The 27,861-nt window shown below is 42.7% G+C and overlaps 2 protein-coding genes across 3 annotated transcripts in view; both read left to right on the top strand.

Annotated features, from left to right (window-relative positions):
• The first annotated feature begins 22 nt into the window (after positions 1-22).
• On the top strand, positions 23-4,004 carry cldn26 (claudin 26). The gene has a single exon (XM_088995505.1). The coding sequence runs from the start codon at positions 748-750 to the stop codon at positions 1,504-1,506; it is 759 nt and encodes a 252-aa protein (XP_088851631.1). The 5' UTR covers positions 23-747; the 3' UTR covers positions 1,507-4,004.
• A 2,143-nt stretch (positions 4,005-6,147) lies between these two features.
• The window catches only part of aifm3 (AIF family member 3), a 29,482-nt gene continuing 7,768 nt past the window's right edge, over positions 6,148-27,861 (top strand). The window contains exons 1-13 of one of the 2 annotated variants that reach the window (XM_088994311.1): positions 6,148-6,434; positions 12,736-12,950; positions 15,554-15,767; positions 18,107-18,216; positions 18,292-18,401; positions 18,483-18,527; positions 18,603-18,699; positions 24,714-24,826; positions 25,071-25,157; positions 26,786-26,877; positions 26,961-27,091; positions 27,220-27,335; positions 27,430-27,501. In XM_088994311.1, the coding sequence (XP_088850437.1) occupies positions 12,920-12,950; positions 15,554-15,767; positions 18,107-18,216; positions 18,292-18,401; positions 18,483-18,527; positions 18,603-18,699; positions 24,714-24,826; positions 25,071-25,157; positions 26,786-26,877; positions 26,961-27,091; positions 27,220-27,335; positions 27,430-27,501 (1,218 nt within the window). In that variant the 5' untranslated portion in view covers positions 6,148-6,434; positions 12,736-12,919. The remainder of the gene's footprint in view (positions 6,435-12,735; positions 12,951-15,553; positions 15,768-18,106; positions 18,217-18,291; positions 18,402-18,482; positions 18,528-18,602; positions 18,700-24,713; positions 24,827-25,070; positions 25,158-26,785; positions 26,878-26,960; positions 27,092-27,219; positions 27,336-27,429; positions 27,502-27,861) is intronic. The other variant, XM_088994312.1, reaches the window with a different exon arrangement.

Below are 27,861 nucleotides of genomic sequence, written 5' to 3'. Positions count from 1 at the left end.
CCCGAGATAGCCTCAGTCCCCAATGCACTTATAGGTGATTTTGAATAAGACATTTGGAGATGGCGGTATACTGTGATCTTCTATATCCCTGCCAGAAATCTCTGTAAAGCCAGATTAGATCCGACGACATATTGGATAGTCTAAAATCTATTTACAATGTATTTTCTCAGCCACCCAATATACTGGTCACGTCTCTTTTTGTTCCGCGAGATAAAAACGCAGTAGCAATTCCCGCAAACAGTCAAACACAGACACATATAAAAAATGAAAACACTCTCAAGAATCACTTTTGACTCAGCACAATATCTTTGTTACGCGAGTAATCACGGCATAAATTAAATACAAGAGTCAAGCTTACACTTTGTGTCATTTTATGATGGTTGGCAGAAATCAAGTATGACATCCACATTTGACTTTTTTTTTGGTGTGGATCCTTTTTCACCGGATAACTTCTGCCTCCATTCATGAAAGCCTCATCCAGATAGTCAAGTCTTGTCAAATGTCACATCGTAATTAGACATAAATTCCGGAAAAGCTGGAATGAGTTCCACGTGGCCGCAGAAAGAAGTCTTTATTGCGGCTGCTTCTTTTCTATACTCATGTTTCATTGGATCAAGGGTAGCTGGGACCAGGATGGCATCGGCCCTCTCAGGTTTCATTTCAAACGGAGTTCATTGAACATCCAAACAAAACAGAGATTGTCTCTCACTCATCGGTTGTGATTTTTTTTAATATGAAAGAGGCTCGATGGTGGTGGTGGGAGGTGGACGTACATCAGCACGTGGGCCAGGTTGTGAATGTTCAGAGTGGATTTTTGCAAGGCACAGTGCAGCAGGCTTGTGGGTCGTGATGGTTCTCCTCACCACAAAAAGTATGCAAAGGACGGCATTCTTTGTCACCTTCGGGGGACTGGTGACCTCCTTCGTCACCACCTTCCTTCCGCTGTGGAAGACAATGAATTCGGACTTGAACGAAGTAGAAAACTGGTACTCGGGACTGTGGCACATGTGCCTCTATACGGAAGAAGTCGGGGTGCAGTGTAAGGCCTACGACTCATTGCTGGGACTTCCTCTGGACTTGCAGATCTCCAGGGTTCTCATGTTGGTGTCAGTATGCACCGGCGGTTTGGCTTTGCTGGTTGCCCTGCCAGGACTGGACGGGGTGCGTGTGTGTTTGGACGAGTCTACAAAGAGAAGACGCTTCCTGATCCTGGGTGGGGTTTTGTCCTGGTTGGCGGGGATCACCACGCTGGCTCCGGTGTCCGTCGTGGCATACACCACTGTGGTGGAGTTTTGGGATCAAGGTTTTCCCGATGTGATGCCTCGTTGGGAGTATGGAGAGGCCATGTTCTCCGGATGGTTTGGAGGTTTGGCGTTGCTCATTGGAGGGACTTTGTTCTTCATAGCTGTGTGCATGGCCGACTACGAGCTGCGGACAACAAGTGTAAACAACAGTCCACATGTAACGTACAAGATGCGACATTACCGCAAGACTGAGGTTTTGTAAAATTATGTATCCATTTTGGATATCACTAATGCTATCTAGCTAAGTATGGAAACTATTTTTTTCCGACCTGTGACTCTATTGTGACAAAACTGAAGTGCTGAATAATTTGTTAAAATGCAAGTTGTAAAAAATGATGAGGTTAACTTCGAATCTACTCACAGTTTTATCTATCTGTAGGTGTATGTCACTCCTCGGCCTTAAGTATTGCAACGTATGAATCACTCCACAGCTGCGAGTGTGATGTGATTTATTACACGTCCACTCGAGGATGTCAATGGCCAGGAAATAACTTGTGAATTGAAGAAACTTAAAGGGCAACCGACATCTCCGGACAAGTTGTGTCCATAATTTGTAAAATGGCTTCAAATGACTTCTAATGAGCGTATTTTACAAAGATTCCACCGCATATTTTACGTTTTAAGACTCGCGTTGAATATTCCGGAAGTCTTGTTTTTGAGTTGGTGACGAGTCCTCACCCTACGTCACTGAAGGAACGCCCCTGACTGACCTCACCTCAATGCATTTTGCGGTACTTTGTTTGGTCTGAAAACTTCGTGTTGATCCGTGTTGATGGTGAAATTTGAAGGAAAACACATAAATAACGCAATGGTGAATCGTTGTATGTTACACAGAGACAACGCTTTGATATTCGTGACAAAAATTCCAAGCTGAAAAATAAAACTAGTTCCAACGGAGCTCTGCCGCCATCTTGTGCATTTTCTGTGACACTACACATCAGTCTTGATCGCTCAAAATGAGCCAGAAGACCTTCTTTAATCGATTGCAAACATTCATACTTTCCTCTTCAGAACTATTTGAATCATATTCATAACTGGATGTGTAACAAGAAAGCATATTCTCCAAGTCTGAAGCCATTGTTTTGATTCTCCAGCAATGCAAGACATCTTGGCTGACGTCACGAACTGGGGGCGGGAGTTTCTGAAAAGCCCCAATTCGCAGCTCAATTTGTTGCAGTTTTAGCACGCTTTCAGTCATTTTCATTGGTGTTTTGCATTTGACTCAAAATATCAGCCTGCATGTTTTGGGTATTTTAGATGCTATAAAACATTTTTCTCATGTCAGTTAGGAAACAAAAAAGTGATGTCGGTTGTCCTTTAAGAAACTGTTCACATTTTTACTATTAACGTCTAGATTCATGATAACGCCATAAAATTGAAATATTATTTGCTATATTTGCTAGCTTCGGAGCTCTCCAACCTTTCTTAATGATGTCCATCTATTCTTGAAAGGTACGTCTTGAAAATGGCTTTAACAGTATATCTGCCACCAAATCAATTTATTCTTCTCATTCAGCCATTGTGGGTTGACAAAACCGCTATTAAATCAACACAAAAATGTATTTGCTTATTCAGCTTGCTACAGATACAGTGCACTAGCTCTGGCCAGTATGCAATTTTCACTTGCGGCTAGTTATACTATGATTGGCTCGTGACTAGCCAATAATGTGACTAGCCAATCACAATTTGTGAAAACTCTGGCGTTGCCAGACCCTTCGAGCAGGCCTTGGGTAGCCAACTCAAACTCTGATTGGTTAAACAACAGTTTCATTGACATTAATTTTTATGCTCGAGGGCCTGCAGAACTGATACAGAAGGCATCCATGTAGATTTCCGGTAACAAATGATGGCTGAAATGTGATTGGTGAAATGCTTGAATACAAAAACACACATCTGCAAGCAGCACAAAAAGGGAAAAGCAATGAAAGGAAGTTGAAAGACAATTTGGCATTATTTAATAAGAATTCATGGGCAAACTATAAATAGCAATTATAATAATACATTTAATTTACAAGTGCCTTTCAAAGCACCCAAGAACACTTTACAATTAAAACAACAATAAACACCAGAACAATAAAACCATTAATAAAATGATTAATAATAAAAAAGCTGACATTAGTCATACATCAGTCTGTGATTCCGATATTTTTAGGCCAGCAGAGAAGGCCTTGCATGCCCTGGCGGTTCACCACGGATTTTAAATATGTCCATACGTTCCACAGCTGCGGCGTTACCGTCTTGGATGTATTTTTTATTTTTTTTGAAGATGGGCAACCAAGGCTTGTCTAGATCATCTTCCAGCAGGGGCTATTCATGCACACTACTCGGCAGTAATGATTAGAATTCACAAAATGTCACACAGTGACTTGCTGACATCGACTGACTGGATATCAATCTGCCTGCCTTGTTGCTTTAATGCAGGAACACTGCCAGGATCACTTCAATCTGATTAAGGCCGATGCCGCATGTCGTTTGCATATTTTCTTCCCCTGAACCAATCTTGATGTTTCCTTCTCGCATGCCGGGCCATAACTCAATTAAAGTGGTTGTCTGAGCGCTGAGCTGTTGTCTTTCTGCACTTCTCTTGTGTCAAAAGAATCTGCATGGTGTTGTCAGTGACCTTGTCTCAGAGATACAAGCTGTTCTTCATGATTCGACATGCCGTATGCACTTTCTGTTCATTTTTGAGTCTGCGTGAGATCCTCAAGTTGGAAATAAAATCTAAACTAGGCAATGCCTCAAAGGGTATTTTATTGTGTATTGCTTAAATTACGATGCACAAAATGTTGAAAAAGAAATCAAATAGACCACTATAAATCTGTTGGATTTTTGTTATTATAACAATAATAATACATTTCATTTATAAGCACCTTTCAAAACTCTCAAGGTCACTTTACAGTCACAGGATAAGTTTTCTGTGGGTGAGCAGCGGCAGCCACACGTGCCAGCGTTCACTCTACCCGGAAGTAAATTGATAGAAAGCTAGCTAACCAGCCACTAGATAGCTAATAGTTAGCCAACAGATAGCTAGCTATATAGCTAACCACCTAGATAGTTATATAGCTAATAGCTAGCCAGCTAGATAGTCAGTCAGCTAATACACTGAGTAGCCAGCCAGCTAATAGATAGCCAGCTAGCTGGATAGATAGCTAATAGACAGATGTCATGTTCCTGTTCTTGAAATGAGGCGATTCCGATGAGGCGACTCCGATGTTGCCGTTATAATAATAATAATAATAATAATAATAATAATAATAAAAGAAGAAGATATTTCATTTCTAAGCGCCTTTCAAAACTCTCAAGGTCACTTTATAGTCACTGGATGAAGTTTTTCTGTGGGTGAGCAGCGGCAGCCACATGCACCAGCGTTCACTCAACCCGGAAGTAACTCAAACACATAGAAAACTAGCTCGCAAGCTAATGGGTAGCTGTGCGGGTGGGTGGTGGATGGATGAATGGATGGATGGATGGATAGATAGATAGATAGATAGATAGATAGATAGATAGATAGATAGATAGATAGATAGATAGATAGATAGATAGATAGATAGATAGATAGATAGATAGATAGATAGATAGAAAATGGCTTTCACAGTAAATCTCCAACCAAATCCATTTCTTCTCCTCCTTCAGCCATTGTGGGTTGACAAACCTGCTATTAAATCAACACAATAATATATTGGCCTATGCAGCTTGCTATCGATACAGTGTGGTAGCTCTGTCCAGTATGCTTTTGTCACTCGCGGCTAGTCATTGTGATTGGCTAGTGATTGGCTAGTCACTAGCCAATTATAGTTCATAAACTATGATTTACTAGTGACTAGCCAATCATAATTTGCAAAAACTCTGACGTTGCCCATCGCCTTCAAGAAGGTTGCCAACTTGAAAGAAATCTGATTGGTTAAAGCAACAGTTTGATGGATGTGACAGGGCCCGCAGAACTAATTGTGAAGTCCTCCAGGTAATTTCTGACGCTGGTAACAAATGATGGCTGAAATGTTATAAGTTAAATTCTTAAATATGAAAAGTATGCTCTTCTCATCTAGCGGCTAGTAATACAATGATTGTCTTGTGACGAGCCAATCATATGACTAGCTAATCATTGTTTGTGAAAACTGATGTTTCCAGCGCCTTCCAGCAGCCCTTTGGATTTCCAACTTGAACTCTGTTTGGTTAAAGCAACAGTTTCATCGACCCTTATTTTATGCTCCAGGGCCTGCAGAACTGATTGTGAAGGCGTCCAGGTATACTTCTGACCCCGATAAAATGTGATTGGTGAAATGCTTCAATATGAAAACACACATCTGGAAGCGGCGCAACAGTGGAAAGGCCATGAAAGGAAGCTGAAGCAAATTTTTGAATTATTTAATGAGAATTCATGGACTAAATATAATTAATATCAGTCTGTGGTTCAGATATTTTTAGGCCAGCAGAGAAGGCTTTGCAGGCCTTGACGGTCCGCCACTGGTTGACCCCCATTTAATCATATTTTTACAAACTGTCAGTATGGCCTGAGAGTAGAGGACCTGACTGAAATGATCCATGAAAAAAAAAATACAAACTGTGCCCTCTCTTGTACCTCGAATTTGAGTAAAACAAACTTATCGGAAACCATTACTCATGCACACAGTCGTAGCCTCGGAGGAGCGTTGCTGAACCTTTGAAGAGAAATCCACCAGAGACAAGGAAGAAAGAGAAACGGGGTGGGGGGTATGTGTGTGTATGGGGGGGGCGTTGGAGTGCACGGTGCAAATTCATGCGGTGTTCGCATCCCCTCAGTAACTCCATCAATACTGCATACAGTTAAGAAACTGTCAACGGTTCGTTGTGCTGCATTGACAGGTTTGGCGAGCGAAAGAGCAACTCCCACGACTGGTCAGCTCAGTCTGCTGCTGAAAAAGGCACAAACACATACACCCCCCCGCCCCACACACACACACACACACACACACACACACACACCAGCCTGTGCTGCATCAGGAGGGAGCAAGGGGGGACACTCGAACTGGGAATACTCAGAGGGAGAAGAAGGAGTCCCACAGAGGAAGTGGATTGTTGGGGAGTAGTGAAAATATGTTTTCTGCACCGCAGCGCATGCACCTGCTCCAGGACCACAGCGCACGCACTCTGGTAAGCTCTGCTCGGCACCTTATCATCTACGGGTAATTGTTTTAAAACAGCATGTGAAATGGGTATATTAAGCAAGGGAAAGTAATTGGAACTTCTTTACGATTTTTTGAGCCACCTAAAAAAATTAAAGGGTGTATGTGTGAGGGTGTTTGTGTCTATAGCATGTAAAAAACAGAACTTTTTGTGGCTTTTGCGATTAATGTGAATCATAAACAAACAATATTCACAACAGCAGAACTTCCAAAATATTTTTGAACTGCCCAATTTAAAACTAATGGAAGTGTGTTGTCTTTATTTTTTTTTTTGGTAACGGTATGGTAAAATAGTTTCTTGGTAGTAAAATGCGGGCTTAAAACGTCCCATTTAAGTTTTTCATTGCGTCGTAGGGACTTTAAAAGTTGCTGACGATCAGCTCATCAACTATTATGGTACGTCTCATAAAGAGTGAATTGTAGAGCTCCCTTCTTTTTTTCAGTCTATTGCAACAACTCACTTATGTCGGGTATAAATCCACTAAAAATCTTTCTTTTTTTAACTCTTTGTTCACTTTTGATCTCTGTACTCCAGCGAGGTGACGTCACCTCTTTTCATTGGACATATTTTTCCCCAATGGCAAATTCTTTTGAGGTCCAATGTTGAATTCTGTTCATAAGGTTTTGCTCTGGATTTGTCCAGTATCCTCCCACATTTTGATTTGCCAAGAAAACTTGAGTTTTACAGATGAGACTTCTGCTCTGGACTCTCTGTGCTGTGGCAAAAATGTCGACCATGACATGACATGTAGAGAGTTGCCAAAGTAACATTCTTTTGGCTGCCATTTATTTGAGGTGTGATATTAAAGTGGATGATTGGATTGGATTAACCTTTATTAAGCTTGCAGTGGAGAAATTTACATTTCACAGCAGCAAAGTTATGGAAGGAAGAGAAAAGGAAGAAGCAGAAAAACAATATACAGGAGCTTCTGGAAAGGCAGCCTTGAAGTCAAAATAAAAAAATAAAAATCATATCACAACACAAAGCAACAGTCATTCAATTTTGTATGAAGCAGTTCTAGATGGAAGAGGAGCTGATCAAAGCCTTCTTTTCACCAGTGGATCACTGTGGGCTCCTCAAGCCATGCATCCATCAAACCGTAGACTGTCCAACAGCAAACGACCCCTCCGCTGACCAAAGCGGGGCTGTGAAAATGCTGCCGATTATAGGCGCAAAAAAGCACAATCACCCCGGAGCTGTCCAGCGATGACAGTCAAATGGCACTGACATTCCTCCCAATCAAAAACAGTGCTGGCATATTCATGCTGCCGAAAAGGCGCAACCGCTCAGCACAGTCTACTGCTTGTTGAATGTCGTGGCCAAAAATGCTGAAAACCAATCCGGATCCGTTCCACACAACAACACAAAGTGACAAAGGAAAACACAAAAACTACCAAAAAAAGCAAAGCTCGTGAGAACACTTGCTGACGGCTGCCGACTCGGGCGCCATCTTGAACTTCTTTTTGTTGATGTATGGCTTTAAGAGGTGAGGTCTCAATTTGAGAAAACAGATTGTTAGTCTTAATTTCTGTGGACGATTCATTAGATTCATTCTTCATTTAAAGGACAACCGACACCAGTTTTTTTGTTTCCTAACTGACATCATAAAAACGTTTTATAGCATCTAAAATACCCAAAACACGCAGGCTGATATTTTTAGTCAAATGAAAAACACCAATAAAAATGACTTAAAGTGTGCTAAATCTGACCAAAATTGAGCTGCGAATTGGGCATTTTCAGAAAGTCCCGCCTCCAGTTCGTGACGTCACACCAAGACGTCTTGCATTGCTGGAGAATCAAAACAATGGCTTCAGATTCGGAGAAAATGCTTTCTTGTTACGCATTCAGTTATGAATATGATTCAAATAATTCTGAAGAGGAAAGCATGAATGTTTGCAATCGTTAAAGAAGTTCTTCCAGGTCATTTTGAGGCATCAAGACTGATGTGTAGCGTCCCAGAAAATGCAGAAGATGGCGCCAGAGCACTGCTGGAAATGGCGGATTTGTCTGCTTGGAATTTGTGTCAGCGAATATCAAATATTTGTCTTGGTGCAACACACAACGATTCACCATTGCGTTATTTATGTGTTTTCCTTCTAATTTCGCTATCAACACGAACTTTTCAGACCAAACAAAGTACCGCAAAATGCATTGTGTGTCCTTTCTCGGTCAGGGGCGTACCAAACGTGACGTCACGTGGGGATCGTTATCAACTCGAAAACAAGACTTCCTGAATATTCAGTGCGAGTCTTAAAACGTAAAATATAGCTATATGCCGTGGAATCTTTGTAAAATACACTCGGTAGAAGTCATTTGAAGACATTTCACAAACACAACTTGTCCGGAGGCGACGGTTGTCCTTTAAGTAGCAATGCATGAATATACATTTCTAGAAAAAAAAAGTAAATTACTTTAGTTTAAAATGAAGAATGCTTTACACAGAAAATTTACAGATATGTGCGATCCAATCATCTCCACTTCTTTTTGGTCACTAGTACTCCACGCAATTGCGGCCAGGAACATTAGCATTAAAGCAAGTGTTAACACATCAGGAGTGCTGTCCTGGCTGATGTTCCAATATTACTTTACTTCACTTGTCCGCAACAACTGTCATGTTCAACCTTTGAGCAAACAAAGCGCATGACCTCTGACAGTCTGAGGACCATTCCAGAGGCTTATCTTCTATTTCATGAGCCAATAGGATATGCAAAGTGAGGGAAACTGGTGTGGTCAACTATTTAGTATGTGGCTGGATTGCAAAGAGCTCTTGTGTGAAGATCAGAGGGCACGGTCACAAATGGAGTCAAGGGACCAATGCCAGACCACACAAACAAATATGTTACTGTATTTCTTCCCATTACACATTGTTAATATATATATATATATATATATATATATATATATATATATATATATATATATATATATATATATATATATATATATATATATATATACAGTAAAGTCTCGTTATATCGATATTCAAGGGAGTCCGAAAAAATATCGATACAACCGGGACTATCGATATATCCGACCCTGTTTGCATGTAATTTTCTCCGTGCGTGCATAGAAATAGTATCGATATAACCGGGACTGTCGATATATCCGATATCGATATAACGAGACTTTACTGTATATATATATATATATATATATATATATATATATTATTCGCTATTTCATGGTTTTGGTATGACATTTTAGGTTCATTTTAGGTTCATTTTAGGTTCATCCCAGTCGGCCCAAATTTTTCTGAGTCGCGTCTCACAATAACAAAAATGCGTTTTGTCATACAGCGAATACAAATATTGTGTTCCACTTGGAAGCTCTGGACGTTTCGCTCAGATTGGTGGTGCTCAACATTCCTGCTTTTCTTGGTTGCAGTCAGGTTATGGATCGGGCGGGCAAGCTGCTAATTCTTGCTCCCCCCGTGACCCCCCTACCCCTGACATTCCTGTAAGTAGTTTTACAATTGGAGGGAAATGAGTGAAAGTGACAGCTTCTCGGCAGACTGGATGTATTAGCATTGGTTGGGGACGCGCCCGACCAACAGCCAGCAGCTTGCCATTTGCGTCATATGTTGTGACGAACAAATCTGATTAACCTACTTTACTTTGGAGCAAAATATCTCGGGCTAGCTGGAACTCCCGGATGGTTTGTTGTTCATTATTACAAAGATGCAAAAATTTTACCATGGCATCCGAACTTTTTTCGTACACGGAGCTGCCTCAATGACTGATGTGTCGTTCGCGAACGAGCTCGTTCTTCTAACAACAAAATGGCAGCCGACTGTTTTTGTCCTCTATTCCCCCGAGGGTTTCAACTTTGATAGTTCAAAGGCAGAGTGTAGACTGCAAGATTAAAATATCCCGTCAATCAGGCGCCAACAACATAATCCCTCTGTACACTTGATGCAAAACGCTATCAACCCAGCTAAACAGAACACAATTGATGAGGAACTAGATACAATTATCACAGAGAAAGCCCCTACAAGGGATCATTCCTCAAGATGGTGAAAGAAGAAGGTTACGTTCCTCATCAAGTGTTTAATGCTGATGAAACCGGCCACTCCATTCCATCAAGCCATCAACGACCATCACAAGGGTAAATAAAGCCACTTTATTATATATATAGTACAGTTTATGTCTTTAATTATAATACCATAGCACATTTATTATACATAAAATAAGGTATATTTTGTGTAGTTTTAAGGCTTAGAAAATTTGAAAGTAGAAAATTATGTTTTATGGAGACCTGGGAACGGATTATTCTCATTTTAATGGTTTCCTCTAGGAAATTAAGTTTTGGGATACACACTTCCCCTTACACACTGTCTGGGAACCAATTAACTTTGTAAGCCAACGTATCACTGTACTGTCATAACTTAGATGATGCAAAATGTCAATTTTACATGAGATGGAAAAATGCCCTCCGAAGGTTTCTCAGGAACACTAATAATAAACACTGGCATATTTATGGAGGCAAATATTGCAAACAGAAGAAGTCTGAATATTCAACTATCCTTTTTTACACTTTTTTTTTCGAGCAAACAACAGTTTATTGAATACAGTACTTCACTCTAGCAGTCGTGGCCTCACATCCGGTTAGGCGCTTTCAGTCAAAAACCATCACAGTTATGACCACAGAAAACACAGACAACACGGCATCTTGGACTTCTAAAAACACTTGTAAACAACAGATAAGAACCTTTATTGCTGGAAAACACACAATGTTTGTTTTTATGGGTGGGTGACGTTTGTGTCTAATTGCTGCAGTAATTAAAAGGTAACTGCCACGAGCAAGCTACTTTGCAAAGTTGATCTTCCCTGACTCGGCCTCAGCAATAGAGAGGCCGGTCACAGTGGGAATCTTTCCACTTCTCATTTGGAACTTTGCAGCGTACACATCATTCAGCTGAGCACTTTTCTCCCCCCCTCCTGAAGTTCAAGGACTAAAAGATGTGCGGAGAATAGCAAGTAGCTTCCTTGAGTTTTACTTCACATGGTTGACTCACCAAGGCACGGCTGCGTGTTGTAAAACATAACTTGCCACCCTGCGTGCATTCAAAGTGGCCTGAGCTCGGTGGGGAGTCTCCGTATGCACGCGAGGCTCAAATACCAGAGCTGCTAGAGATGCGGGCGCAATTTGGCAAAAAACGGGGAGATTTTAAAACTCAAGGGGCCCCTCGCTTTACTTTAATGCGCACCGTGACAAGAAAGTTAATCGGTGTCGGAGTGCCGTTAATATTTAACAGTTCCCCCATGCAATATGCATGAACAAAGACTGCGATTTTGGAAAAAAAACATTGGAAATCTAAACAGAAATGATAATTTTTTTCAAAGCTTTTGCAGGAGTGCAAGAATGCAGCATCGCACTGTCATTATTGTCCACATGCAGATTCATAAAATGTATCATCCTTGAAAGGTGAAACACATAAATGCGGGCCAATTGTGTCAAGATTCACAGTATAGCATAATACATAGCTACAAGTTTGACAGGACAAAATAATACATTGCAATAATGTTTTAATGTTGCTTTTTGAAGCGGCCTATACTGATATGACTCCTCCTTCATCTCCTCTTATTACAACGTAGTGGCGGACCGTCAAGCCTTCTCAGCTGGCCTAAAATATCTGAATCACGAACTGATGTTAATTATATTTTGTCCATTAATTCTTATTATTTAATTCCAAATATTATTTCAGTTTCCTTTAATTACTTTTCCACTGTTGTGCTGCTTCCAGACGTGTGTTTTCGTATTTAAGCCTTTAACCAATGACATTTCAGCCATCATTTGTTACCAGGGTCAGAAATCTACTTGTATGCCAGTTGGTCCTGGAGCATCAAATCAATGTCAATGAAACTTGCTTTAACCAATCAGGGATTGAGTTGACAACTGGAGGCCTCCTGGAAGGCGCTGGCAACGTCAGAGTTTTCGTTTCAGTTTGGATTGATTCAGACGTAGCACTACTGAAGGCCTAGCAATGAAATCCATGCACCGCCACTGCTACAATGAGACTACGGTGCGCCGGGTTCGAGGGGTGCCCCTCCTAAGGTTGATATCGCGGACGACGAGCCACTGATCCCCCACCCCCATTCCCCAAGATGCACACCACTAGTCTGAACAAGTCAAATAAAACAAATAAACCAAACATGCAAAGAGATAACTTTGAAATTTGATACCATGTGGGAGACAAATTGTTGAATCGGTGCAATAAGGTGTTTGGCTGTGCATGTCATTGATGTGAAACTCTCTTCTGTCCTTTCAGATTATGTGGAGGGACTGACAATGTCCATTGTGGACCTGCAGGTTCTCATACATTTGCTTCTGTGACCACTGCAACGTAGTATCCTGAGGGTAGCGGACCTAACCCAAACTCGCCTCCCCTCATCTGTCTCTCTCCCCCCTCCACCCTCCCTCACCCCTCGGTTTCCATCAGTACTGAGCCCACCATGGGAGGATGCTTCTCCAAACCCAAACCAGGTGACGATACCTCTTTCTTTGTTTGATAAATTAACCTGGTAGGTATTATCTAATTGCGGCTGTATAAATTAAATTGATACTTCTCAATATATACAGTACGTTAATATAGATGATTCAACTCAACTAAACTGTATTTATAGAGCACTTTCAAACAGACAAAGCTGCATACAAAATGCTGTACATGGAAAAGTATCACGTACAAGTAATAAAATAGATACGTCGTAGAAAGAAAGCACAAGGGACTAAAACTAAGATCATGTCTGAGTCATTCTAAATCAAATGCCAAAGAGTAGAAGTGAGTTTTGAGGCAGCTTTTAAAGGTGGGCAGTGAGAGGGCTTGCCAAATGTTCAGTAGCAGGTCATTCTAGAGAGATTTCAGATTTCGTATATGCTGTATTCTGGCTGTGCAGTGTCCCTTATATTGTGGTCAATGTGCATTGGAAACTGTTTTCAGCATTGACAAAGTACTTCAGATTATTGCTTTTTTTATTAGTGTGCATCATTGTCGGAAATAGTAAAACATTGTGTGATTTGGCTTTTTCACTAAACATGAGAGAAAAACAAAGTACTAAATTGCATCTACGACAACTAGATAGAAATTCAAACAGATCCCATCTTTCCTTGTGCACTAAATTCTCACTTAAGCGAGGGAACGTCCATCAGCCTCATGAGATTTCCTTCAACTCCGCCAATTGCACACACTGTTACATTTTTCCATTAGTTTTAATCAAGATTTACTCAGCGGGACAAAATTCCAGACAGATTACTTTGTATGACCTGAACAATCAGCACATTTTCCAACCAAACAGACATAGCCTGCTGCACTCAAAAAACAGACACCACCGCAACCACGTTTTCATGTGCAGAAAAGCCAAACAGTCGCACATCTGCTTGGAATTAATTAATTAATTTCAGATTGCACACCTTTTATGCAGGTAAATTCCCAAGTTTCTCTCAACTGTCTTTATTTATGTATTTATTTGTTCATTCATTCATTTATTGTAGAATGTTAATATTTATTTCACCGAATGGTTCTTGACTTTTTGCCTTCCTCCTTTTAAAAAAGAAGAGAAAGAAGTGGAGAAATGTTTCAACAGACCTGTTCATGTGATAATCATACCAATACAAATGTAAACATACAGTAATTCATGAGTAGGAACAAATAAATGACGTAAGGATGCAAACACATTCAAATGACAGATGATAATTGACGAATGAAGAATGAATGGAAAGGACTCCTTTCGGCAGATCTGCCCTTCAGATGATTCCAATCACCTTTTCCCCTGCTTTCATTTGTTCCACTTCATTTGTACTGTACTTTGCTTGCGTTTGTACTGCCCCTCCTAGCTGAAGGCTGCTGCTCTTATAAGAGAAGACAAAACGTGACAAAAAAGTGATATTGTTTGGTCCTCGTGGCCCATGTACATCTCATCCTGTGGACTTGGGCCCCCTGGCTTCCTATCTGAAGTCAACAGTCTCAAACTTGGGTCTTAAACTGGACAGTGACTTTAAATTTGCCCGACAAATTGGCGCTGTTGTTAAATCCAGGCTCTTTTATCTTTTATCTAGGTAGCTGGCTAAAATAAAACCTTGAAGCACCTTGAAGCAGTAATTCATGCCTTTGTCACATCTCGGCTTGATTACTGTAATGCGCTTTGCTTTGGTGTAAGCCACAGGTGTCAAAGTCAAGGCCCGCGGGCCAAATCCGGCCCGCCACATCATTTTTTTCGGCCCGCGAAAGCAAATCAAACTTGTTAAATTCCATGATGATTGCTAAAATCTGAGCCAAAATTTCATATTTTTGGATGTCAACCACAATAAAAGTCATTATTCTTGACTTCAGATTTGAAAACGAGTTATTCATTAATTTGCTGTGTGCTGTATATGTAACATTTGAAGGGATTTAAACATTCTAATGCGTTCCCCAAATTCATAACGGCCCTCGAGAGGAAACCATAACTACAATGTGGCCCGTGGCAAAAAATTACTTTGACACCCCTGGTGTAAGCCAATCCTCCATGAAGCGTCTCCAGCTGGTCCAGAATGTTGGTGCTCGCCTCTTGACTGGTACTCTTAAGAGGGAGCACAAAATTCCTACTCACTCTGGGATCCCTTCACTGGCTCCCTATACATTTTAGAGCTCTTTTCAAGATCTTATTATTTTGTTTCAATTATTTAAATGGCCTCGCTCCTCCTAAGCTCTCTGAGATGCTTCCTGATGCCTCTGGTCTTCTCACCAGACATTAATGGATGTGCCAAAAACTAATCGGAGGCTCAGAGGGGTCGATCGAGCTCCCAATCTCTGACATGACCTGCCACTGAACATTCGGCAAGCCCCCTCGATGCCCATCTTTAAAACGCGTCTCAAAACTCACTTGTATTCTTTGGCATTCGACTCAGCATGATTCCGGTTTTACTCCCTGGTGCTTTCTATTATCTTTGTCACTGCTTTTTTACCTGTATATATTATCTGTCCATGTTAAGCGTTTTGTTGCAGCTTCAGCTGATGATAAAGCGCTATATAAATCAAGATGTATTGTATTGTATCGTCAAAAGGTTACTCCAAGGCACTGTTACCAAATGACCATGTCTTTGTTGTGCAGTTGAAGTCAAGGTGGAGCTCTCTCTCCTGGAGAACGAAAAAGAAGTGGATGGCCTTTCACCGAATGGCAAGGCCAGTCCCTTCGCAGACTGCAGACCAAATGGGGCCCTCGGACACAGCTCGGAGGACGACTCCGCCTTACTTCAAGCTTACCAGAGATCACGGGACTATGTGGAGGCATCCGTCTGTCATGTCAAAGATCTGGAAAACGGACAGTGAGCATAGGAAATTTTATACAGTATACAGTTTATACAGTATTCACTGACCTGATTACACGAGAAGCTCTCCACTGTAGGACCTGCTGTCCCTTTAATAATAATAATAATACATTTCATTTATAAGCAACTTTCAAATCTTTCAAGGTCACTTTACAGTCACAGGATCAGTTTTTCTGTGGGTGAGCAGCGGCAGCCCCACGCGCCAGCGTTCACTCAACCCGGAATAATTCAAATAGATAGAAAGCTAGTTAGCTACCAAATAGATAGCTAATAGCTAGCTAAGCGACTGCTGCTGACTCGCAGGGGTGTCAATCTCATTTTTGTCACTGGCCACTTTGAGATTATGTCTTATTTAGGAGGGCTTTAAAGGACAACCGACGTCACTTTTTTGTTTTTTAACTGACACCAGAAAAACGTTTTATAGCATCTAAAATACCCAAAACAGTATGATATTTTTAGTCAAATGCAAAACACCAATAAAAATGATTTAAAGTGTCCAAAATCTGAAAAAATTGAGCTGCCAATTGGGCATTTTCAGAAAGTCCCGCCCCCAGTTCGTGACATCACGCCAAGACGTCTTGCATTGCTAGTGAATCAAAACAATGGCTTCAGATTCAGAGAATATGCTTTCTTGTTACACATCCAGTTATGAATATGATTCAAATAGTTCTGAAGAAGAAAGCATCCATGTTTGCAATCGATTAAATAATTTATTTGTGCCATTTTGAGGCAACATTAGGGGGAAATCTGTCACCAAAAAAAAGAGGCACAAACTGGCAACCTCCTGTGGCCACCTCCGTTTCCACAAGCTGATAAATTCCTTATATGGCGCTTGGACGCCCTCTGCTGGCCTTCTGGCGGCTTTTGGGTGCAACACGAGGTCCCTAGACCAAACAAGTACAGCAAAATACATTGACGTGATGGAAGGACCGCTACAATGCGTCTTTTTTACGGTCAGGGTCGATCCTTTAGTGACGTCACGTAGGGACTCGTCACCAACTCAAAAACACGACTTCCTGAATATTCAGCGCGAGTCTTACAACGTAAAGTATAGATATATGCTGTGGAATCTTTGTAAAATATGCTCAGTAGAAGTCATTTGAAGCCATTTTACAAATTATGGACACAACTTGTCCGGAGACGTCGGTTGTCTTTTAAGAATATGAAACTAATTAAATGTTTATATATTATTACTGTATTTTCTGGTGTATAAGGTGCACCAGAATATGAGGCCCACCCTCAATGAATGATATATTTTCAAACTTTTTCCATATATACGGCGCAGCGGACTATAAGGTGCACCTTCAATGAATGAACACGGTTTTCCAAATATAATATATAAATATATAAATGGTTTCCAAATATAAGGCACACCACATTATAAGGTGCTACAGTAAAGGCTAGGGTTACGCACGACTTCTTGCACAGGAGGAAATTGAGTCGGTGTCTGCTGACAGTAGTTGGGAGACCTGTAAAGGTTCTATATTATTTCACATATAAGGCGCACCAGCGTATAAGGCGCAGCGTCATCTTTTGAAGAAAGCGAAAGCTTTTGGGTGCGCCTTCTACAAACTACGGCATTTGAATGTAACAAATTGATGGATAACCAATTCCAACAAAGGTCAGGTCATCTGATAGTTTGTTCAATTATTGTGAGTGTTAAGAGGAGAACAAAATTATTGCAAAATTTCTACTTTATTTATTGCATATGACGATTTGACATTTCGGCACAGATTTGTCACGGTTTGCGAGGTGGTGATGGTTGTGGATCCCTAATAAGCAGGCAGGAGGGAGCAGCAGGTTGTATTTGACAAATTGTATGAAAATAAAGTCATCAGGAACAAAATCTAAGACATCAAAGTCATCCGAACAGAAAAGTACAAAGAATCAAAGAAAACCACAAGTAAAAATCTGCCACGATGAAACAAACCTGACAGGGTGAAGCAAACACATACAATGACCCGACACGGAATGGTCGTGCCGGGAATCCTTTTAAATGCCACTGATTGGAATGACCAACACCTGTGCAGCTGCAGACGGGCCGACAGCGCCACCCGTTGGTCGGCAACCAAATCGTGACAACATTTGAGCAAGTATCATGGATGTTGACACATATTTGTTGTCGGGGGCCACATAAAATTACGTGGCAGGCCAGATCTGGCCCCCAAACCTTGCATTTGAAACCTGTGACGGCCATGTTTATGTTGGGTTCTGTTGTATTATTTGTTCATTTTATATAACTGTTATGGATGGATGGATGCATGGATGGATGTGAAGTGCTTTGCAAATAAAGATGTATTGTATTGCAAATTCACAATGTCGACATCATGTTCCAGGATGCGAGAGGTTGACCTGGGATGCGGGAGAGCGTTGTTGATTAAAGAACATGGCGAGTTCTCGGCAATAGGCCACAAGTGTCCACATTACGGCGCACCGCTCGTCAAAGGTAAGTACAGTTGAATTCCCAAAAGACTTGACATCCTTTCTTTGAGCATAAAGGAAACACGTTGCATGCTTCAAGGTGTGCTGTCAAAAGGACACGTGCGCTGCCCCTGGCACGGCGCTTGTTTCAACATCGCAACAGGCGACATCGAAGACTTTCCCGGCCTGGACAGCCTGCCGACTTTCCAGGTGACCTTCCCAGCTTGAAGCATTCCCTGCATTCTGAGAGCATGTGTGTATACAAGGATTACATATGCTTGTTTGCTTCAGGTCAGAGTTGAAAAAGACAAGGTCATCATCCGAGCAAACAAACAGGTAAAGCAGCATCAAAAAGCAGTTACTGATTCAGTGTGATAAACAACCAAATTGAGAGCTCTAAAACCTTTTCAGGCTCTTCAGTTGCAGAAACGGTCAAAGGCCATGGCAAGATGCTCAGCGGTCATTAACCCCAGCACAAGCTTGACGAATGTTTTAATTATTGGGTCAGGTCAGTGTATTATGCTTTTTTCTTTCCCCTTCTCTGTGCGCATGCTAAGGGACAGGCAGTCGTACAATACAGTAATCCCCCATTTAACGGGGACCAGAACTCTCTGTGATAGGTGAAAATCCGCAAAGTGAGGGCGCCCTACCACCCCTCGCCGAGGAATTTGTGTGCAATCATTTGTGAGTACCAGCATGATTAAAATGTAGAAATAGTATTTATACTTAATATATTTGAGACAAAGACTATAGGAATACACACAACTACTTAAATGCTTAATTAAAATGTATTAGACTACTTAAATGCTTAATTAAAATGTATTAGACAGTCAATAACATTCTTGAGCATTGTCTTTATGAAGCTTTGACAGTGTAGTCTGTATTCCCTCTCTCACACTCCCTCTCTCATTCCTTCTCTCACTCCCTCTCTCTAAATCCCTCTCTCTAACTCCTTCTCTCTACTCCCTCTCTCTCACTCTCTTTCTCACTCCCTCTCTCTCACTCCCTCTCCCAAACAACCTCTCTCGAACTCCCTCTCTCTAACTCCCCTCTCTTTAACTCTCCTCTCTCTCCTTCTCTCTCTCTCTCTCTCTCTCTCTCTCTCTCTCTCTCTCTCTCTCTCTCTCTCTCTCTCTCTCTCTCTCTCTCTCTCTCTCTCTCTCTCTCTCTCTCTCTCTCACTCTGTCTCTCTCACTCCCTCTCTCCAACTCTCTCTCTCTAACTCCCTTCTCTAATTCCCCTCTCCCTAACTCCCTTCTCTCTCTCTCTCTTTCTCTCCCTCACCCTCTCTATTTGTCACTATCTCACGCTCTCTCTCACTCTCTTTCTCACTCCCTCACTCTCACTCTCTTTCTCACTCCCTCACTCTCACTCCGTCTCTCTAACTACCTCTCTCTAACTTCCCTCTCTCTCTCTCTCTCTCTCTCTCTCTCTCTCTCTCCCTCTCTCCAACTCTCTCTCTCTAACTCCCCTCTCTCTAACTCCCTTCTCTCTCTCTCTCTCTCCCTCACCCTCTCTATTTCTCACTCTCACTATCTCACTATCTCACTATATCTGTCACGTCACTCGAGGCTCGAGGGCTGGGCTCGAGTGACGAAAGGACAGCGGGGAGTGTGGATCCAAAATACACGGCGAGACAGATACTCGGATACAAAAGTCTTTACTGAGGCACGCATGAAAAAATAACAAACAGGGAAGAGTGGAGGAAGATAACTAAATGACAGCAGACCTGGCAACACGGAAGTGGAAACGGCAATGTCCAAAAATACTCCGACGGAGACGGTAGTGAGCGACAGACAGATATAGGCAGAAGGCACAATCAGTGAATGGCAATCAGCTGTGGGAACCCAGGTGAATGAAGATTGGAGGGGCCGTCTCCCAAGATTGGCGGAGGAGGTGACAGGAGGGGCGGGGCGCGCCCCGGATGGCAACGAGATGTGACAATATCTCTCATTTGCGACCACACACATGCTGTAAATCATGGGATATCGTGCAGTCATTGGTTGACGTTCGCGCTGAGAAGCAAATTTTCTGAATTTTTTTTTACTGAAAAAAAATCTGCTTGAACCCGCGATAAGTGAACCGCGAAGTAGCGGGATCACTGTACTCACAAAAAGTCTGATAATTTATTGCAGTTTCACAATGGCATGGGACTGTTGATCAATTGTATAACGCGTCGTCTTAGTCTCATGATGTCAAAATGTGAACGGCATGACGGGTTGTTTGAAAAACAATGAAAACAAAAAATATATTGGTAGTATTTCTTCTCTTGTCAAAACTGTTCTTCCTTTTGGAAGAGTGACCAAAAATAAAAGTAAAACGTGCATAGTTAGGGGTTTGATGCTTGTTGAACAGAGATCTCATGAGATGCGCCGAAATCTCGTTTGACGTCAACTGTGACGGTGGGTCAAATTCTGTGCAAACGTTAAAGGCACATTTCATATTTTTGTTTGCATTCCAAACTGTGCACCCTCATGGGTGTTCCCATTTAAGAGGTTCGCAAGCTCTACTATTTATAAAGTGTTTATAAATCAAGTCAGATTGTGCTAATGTAACCCTTGTACTACTCGCATCCACCAGGGGTCATATGCATATTGGAGGAGTGCAATATGTTGCTCCACATTATATCTACCTGGCAGCGCATCTCCGGTCATTATATCACATATATTTCACTGCAGTTTCCGTTTTGGTTCTTTCTACTTGTTAGCAGTTGGAATAAAGACGTACTCCAATCGACCGTGTGTTCTCATTCCTCAACTGCTACACCGTATTTTTTTCAGCTGAGGGGACAGGATTCATGTTTTTAGAGTTTTAAAGAATTTTGATTTTTGTAACATGTCACTAATGAAAACCCCAAATTCACAATCTAAAAATAAAATACAATCTAATTTGGCCTTCTAAAAACATGTTGAAAGAACGTGTGTAGTAAGTTTCACTCTTTGAATTGATTTACGGAAAAAAAACATCTATCATGTAGATTTTTTTTAAGTTGATGGAGATGCGCTGCCAGGTAGATATAATGTGGACCGGTTCACACATCCCGTTAGCCTGTGGGTGGTAGGCCATAGTGCGGTGTACCTGCACACCCAAGGACTGCGCCATGGCCGACCAGAGCTCGGACACAAACTGGGGGCCTCTGTCCGAAGTGATATCGGATGGCGTGTCGAAACGTGCGACCCAGGATGACAGAAATGCGCGGGCAATGTCTGTCGAGGTTGTGGAGGACAGGGGGACAGCTTCCGGCCACCTAGTGGTCCGATCGACCATAGTGAGGAGATGTGTGCAACCCTGCGAAGGAGGGAGGGGCCCGACCAGGTCAGGACGTGGTCAAATCTCCTGGCCGGAATCGGAAAAGTTTCTAGGTTCGCCCGGGTGTGCCTGTGGACTTTGGCGCGCTGACATGCCACGCATGCAGCTGCCCACTTCCTGACGTCCTTTCTTAACCCAGGCCAGACAAACTTGGCCCCAAGTAGTTTGACTGACGCCCGGACGCCAGGGTGTGAAAGGGAATGAATTGAATCAAAAATTCGCCGACGCCACTCCTGCGGAACCACGGGACGAGTGCGACCCGTAGACACATCGCAGAGGAGAGCGGGACCCCCTTCACACACTGCCACCTCCTCCAGTTTCAGGGCCGTGCCTGGTGCCTTGAGTTCGTGGATGTCCGGATCCTCAGATTGGGCCGTGGCCATCTCTGAGAAATCCACCCCGAGCTGGACTGGACAAACGATCGTGCGTGACAGGCAATCGGCCACAGGGTTACATTTGCCGGCCACATGCCGAATGTCTGTTGTGAATTCGGAAATAGCCGCTAGATGCCGTTGCTGTCGGGCCGACCACGGTTCGGTCACCTTGGACATGGCGAATGTAAGGGGTTTATGATCTACGTAGGCGGTGAACCGGCGCCCCTCGAGGAGGAAACGAAAATGGCGCGTTGCAAGATAGAGTGCTAACAACTCTCTGTCGAAAACACTATACTTGCGTTCGTTATCTTGCAGCTTCCGACTGAAAAATGCAAGGGGCTGCCATTCGTTCTCCACAAGCTGCTCAACCACCGCCCCTACGGCAACATCAGACGCGTCGGTAGTCAAGGCCACCTGTGCGGTTGAGATCGGGTGGACCAGAAGAGTTGCACCCGCAAGAGCCTCCTTGGCTCGTTCAAAGGACTGCACTCGTTGCGGGGCCCACTCGACGGGGTCATTAGCCTTCTTTTTTCTCAAGGCGCCGTAGAGGGGTTGTAGGAGGTCGGCTGCGTGAGGAAGAAACCGTTTGTAAAAATTTATCATGCCCAAAAACTCCTGCAAAGCTTTAACTGTGGCTGGGCGGGGGAAATTCACCACAGCCTGCACTTTGACGGGTAAGGGGATGGCACCCTGTGGAGAAATGCGGTGCCCCAAGAAATCGATCTTGGGCAAACCAAATTGGCACTTCACAGGGTTAACGATAAGGCCATGCACATCAAGACGCTTGAAAACCGTTCTTAAGTGCGACAGGTGTTCCTCTGGTGAAGGGCTGGCCACAAGAATGTCGTCGAGGTAGACGAACACAAAATCTAGGCCTCGCAAGACTGAGTCCATCAGTCTCTGAAAGGTCTGTGCCGCCCCCTTCAGGCCAAAAGGCATACGGAGGAATTCAAAAAGGCCAAAAGGGGTTATTACTGCAGTTTTTGGCACATCTTCTGCCCGTACCGGAACCTGGTGATAACCGCGAACGAGGTCAACTTTGGAAAAGATCACGGCTTCGGCCAAACGTGCGGAAAAGTCCTGGATGTGCGGAATTGGGTAACGGTCGTGTGTGGTTACATTATTAAGCCGACGAAAATCACCGCACGGCCGCCAAGAACCGTCACTTTTGGGGACCATGTGCAATGGTGAGGCCCACGGGCTGTTGGAACACCTCACGATGCCCAAGCGCTCCATCGTCGCGAACTCCCCTTTCGCCATTGCCAATTTTGCCGCTTCGAGGCGACGAGCGCGGGCAAAAACTGGCGGGCCAACCGTGGGAATGAAACGCTCTACCCCGTGTTTAGTATCGGCATTGGAAAAGGCGGGTGTGGTTAACGACGGATAATCGGTCAGCAGGCATTCATAAACGTTACCCGATGTTAAATAATTTGCATGCGTTAACGCCCCGAGCCCTCCGGCCTCACACGGAAAAGTGGCGAAAGAGATGGGGTCTATCAAACGACGGTTGGCAATGTCCACAAGAAGTCCGTGAGCACATAAAAAATCGGCGCCAATTATGGAAACTGTGGTCGCGGCAACAATAAAGTTCCACTTGAATTCCCGTCCGTGGAAACGCACAGTCACCGACCTGGAACCGAAGCTAGCGATGGGCGAGCCGTTAGCTGCGCACAAGGCAGGCCCGCATCCACCTGCCATCTTGTCCGCAGCGGTGGGCGTCAGCAGGCTTACTTGTGCCCCGCTGTCCACAAGGAAACGTCTTCCTGACGAGGAGTCTGTGACGAAAAGCAGCTCGCTTTCATTGCTGGCGCCCACGGCTGCTACTGGGTGTCGGGCGTTGAAGATTCCCGTCGCCTCGTAGGAGCAGGGAGGTGCGCAGCGTCGAGCCTTGGCGCCAAACCACTGATGGAAATAGCAGGTGGCTTTCCCGCGCCGCTTCTGCGATCTCACTGCGGCCACGACGGTCGGATCGATTTGCACGGCTAACCGCCGTATTGCCAGAAGCGCTCGATCTGCTTCTTCCGCCAAGCCACGATAGTCGCCGGTGGCTAGGCACGTCGAGTTAGCGAGCACGGCGCGCGCTTCCGGTGGTAGCTGGCGAAGGAAAATGTGGGGGAAAAGGAATCCGCCATCATCCGAATTTAACAGCGACAGCATTTTGTCCATTAGATCCACTGCTGTTCCGTCGCTGAGTCCGGGAAGCGAAAGAAGTCTGTCTGCTCTCTCGGAGGCCGATAGCGTGAACCGCCGGAGCAGCAGTTGTTTGAGCGCGTCGTACTTCCCGCATCGTGGAGGCACGTGCAGAAGTTGCATCATGCGATGCGTTGTCGGTCGGTCGAGGGACGCCACGACCATGTAATATTTTGGGTCATCTGTCGTGACGCCTCGTAGGTGGAAAAGTGCTTCCACATGCTGGAACCACGAAGCCGGGTCGCTGTGCCAGAACTCGGGCAACTTCGCGGCGTAGGCGGCAGCTGCGAGTTTGGGCGCCGGTCGTGGCGACATGGCCGTAGAAGATACATCTTCGTCCGTTGCCATGAACATTTCCATCGTCGGGATCACCAGTGTAGCAGTTGAGGAATGAGAACACACGGTCGATTGGAGTACGTCTTTATTCCAACTGCTAACAAGTAGAAAGAGAACCAAAACGGAAACTGCAGTGAAATATATGTGATATAACCCCGCCCCCTCCCGTACACCTGCTGGGTGAGATGTCTGGTCCTAGTGCCCGCCACACAGTGACATTTTTGCCGATAACATCTCGCAACAATCACAGGAAATTAATGGGAGTTTTTGGAGTCCGAGCAATTACATGAATGGTGGTCACACGTGTGTGCAGGTCCAGCAGGCCTAGTGTGTGCAGAGACGCTGAGGCAAGAGGGCTTCACTGAGCGCATCGTCATCTGCACCTTGGATAAACATCCTCCTTATGACAGGCCTAAACTGAGTAAGGTTTGTACACAAACCACAAAATGAGGTAGTTGGTTAAGAGAGACCAGAATGATTGTTCACTGTTTTGTTGGGTTTTTGTTTTTGTTATTTTTAAGAATAATGGTACTTACAACTAAAGACAAGATGGCCTTGATAACATTCCCAGGTTGTTTTTATTGGACTCGGTAATTGTGGCAGAGAAGTTCTTCCTTTGACAAACTTTTTATTTGATAGATGCATTGCGCACTAATGTACTAACCCTCAGTCCCTAGACAGCACAGCGGAACAGCTGAAGTTGCGTTCCCGGGACTTCCTACAAAATCACGACATTGAATTGCTCACAGAAAAAGAGGTGAGATTAGCGGTTTCAAACTTTGTTTCAAAACCAATTTAACATCAATTTGTGAAGAAATATTTCCTACAGATGAATAAAAGTGCATATTCTCTACCATTTATTCTAGCCACATATAGCAATAGGAAGAAGACTTATATGCTCTTCCACTAGATGGCAGAAATTACAATTGACAACTGTTAAATTCTTACAATTCATAAAATTTGGTATTCATACAATTTATTTCAGGATACACGACACATTTTCATTTTTTTGGTGCGCTGTGGGATTTTTCCGATTTTAACATGCCATATCCAAAACAGAAATGTGTTCATGGTGGCTGAAAAAATGTCCCCTTTATTTAAAACATTAACTAATACGTTTTATTTGTTTATTTATTTTTGCATTGATGTACTAACAACATAATGCCTTATTATCTAAAGTAACCATATTTTTTAAACTTAAACTGAGCTCAAAAAAGATTAAGCAATTATATTCCTCCATTTAAAAACACCTCAGAGATGAAGGGGCTCGATGTTTAGCCAATCAAATAAACGAAATACATGTATTAGCTTTTAAAACTTTCCGCTTGCCCCCCAAAAAATGTCATGGTCAATCAAACTAATTTACATTCATCCAGTGAAGATAGAACAATAAATGTGATTCAGTTATCACAACATTTTTAAGGTATGGCTAACGCGTTTGAAATGCTAACATTTTGTTTGCTAAAGTTTTGTTTTTTGCTAATTAGCTCGCTCAGAGATCCTTGCAAAGTAAAATAAATGATGCTGGAACACGGAGATTTTCCAGTAATGTTTTGTAAAAGCAGAAAGTTTAGTAAATTAAAATTACCATTCTTCTTTCTTCTTCTTCTTTTCCTTTCGGCTTTTCCCTTCAAGGGGTCGCCACAGCAAATCAGTGTCCTCCATCTTTAGAGGTTTGATCCGCATGTTTGTTTTGGCCAAGCTTTTACGTCGGATGCCCTTCCTGACACAACCCTCTGTATTTATCCGGGCTTGGGACCGGCACAAGAAGACATATGTCCCTTTGTGGCTACAGAACAAGCAACTCGCTCAGTAAAAGGCTCCCAAACACAAAATGGTAATCGGCACAGCAACATTCAAAAAAGCAAAAACTATACTCACCATTTGATGACAAAGCTCTGATCTTACTGTGAAATGGGCATCGCTTTCCTTACATCACATCACAAACAGAACTCCAGTCCTTTAAGATGCTTTATCTTCCAGTCACAGTATATCTAAATGATCTTTCCCTATATTACATCACAAACAGAACTTCAAAGTCCTTTAAGCACACGAAAGCTAAAAACTGCTAAATTAACACTAATAATAATAATAATAGCGATATTACTATTACTGCCAATAATAATAATGATAATAAGTACAATAGCTCTGAAATGTAATTATCGTAAAAACCATGAATCGTACTAAACGGAACTAATTATACATAAAAAGACTAGAATGCCATTGAACATTCAAATCTTAAATTCACAAGAAGGTCATTTAACGATGGCAATACTTTCAAATAGAATACAGTTTCACTTGTCATTTTTTGTCTGTGACATTCAATTTGGATTATCTTGTGACATTTAATGTATTTCTCAACGATGACATTTGCTTTGTCTATAGGTAGTAGCAATAGATGTGAAGACGCGCTCAGTCACCTTTGAAGAAGGCTTGAGGATGGAATACAGGAAACTCTTTGTCGCAACAGGAAACAAGTTAGCGGGGAAAAAATACTTATATATATATTTTTTAAATTTAGCTTAAAATAACAAAATGTTTTAAATTTTCTGTTGAAAAGACCCAAAGCTCTTAACTACAAGGGTGGGGATGTCAGGAATGTTTTTCACCTCCGGACACCTGAGGACGCCAACAGCATAGCGAGGCTGGCCAACAACAAGAATGCTGTGATTGTGGGAACATCATTTGTGGGTAAGAAATTGAATATGGAATGGTGATTTGAAATTATTGTCTACCACTGTGGGTAAATGTTGGTTGGTTAAGGCCAAGCTTACATCTACAATCCTGTCATGTTGAATGTTAATTTGTCTTTTGCGCAGGTATGGAAGTGGCTGCAGCTCTGACTGACAAGGCCCACTCTGTCTCGATCATTGGGGTGGAGTCAGTCCCATTCAAAAAAGCCCTCGGTGAGAAAGTAGGGAAAGCTATCATGAAGGTATTTGCAATATCAAGCGGAAATACCCTTGCAGTTACACATTTCGAAGTCTGCACTCATTTCTTTGTCACGTCTCTGTTGATTCTGCCTGCAGCTTTTTGAAGCCAACAGGGTGAAGTTCTATATGCTGAATGGGGTGTCGGAGATGATCGGTCATCATGGACAGGTATTCGCAAAGTGAGAGACACAGCATGACGCTCATTTGCATTGGTCTTCAAAATGTCACACGACAGTGGTGTCAAAATCTGCATTACAATGGGGCTGAGTAGAATGCACAACTATTGCTAAATTTGGACGGCCTGCTTGACAAGAAAACTTGTTTTTTTCAGGACTATGACTAATTTCTTCTACTATCCCTTGTTGTTTTTTACTTATATTGGCAGGGGTCTTCAATAACTGAGTGTAAATGTAATATACTGTATATTTAAATATTTTAGTTCTTAAAAACCAATGGCGGTGCGTGGATTTCATCGCTAGGCCTTCTGTAGTGCTACGTCTGAATCAATCCAGACTAAAAAAGTCTGGT

Source organism: Hippocampus bargibanti, linkage group LG04 (genome assembly GCF_051943395.1).
Source record: "Hippocampus bargibanti isolate YZ-2025 linkage group LG04, ASM5194339v1, whole genome shotgun sequence".
In the NCBI taxonomy this organism is placed as follows: Eukaryota; Metazoa; Chordata; class Actinopteri; order Syngnathiformes; family Syngnathidae; genus Hippocampus; species Hippocampus bargibanti.
This window is presented reverse-complemented; position numbering and strand designations above follow the sequence as displayed.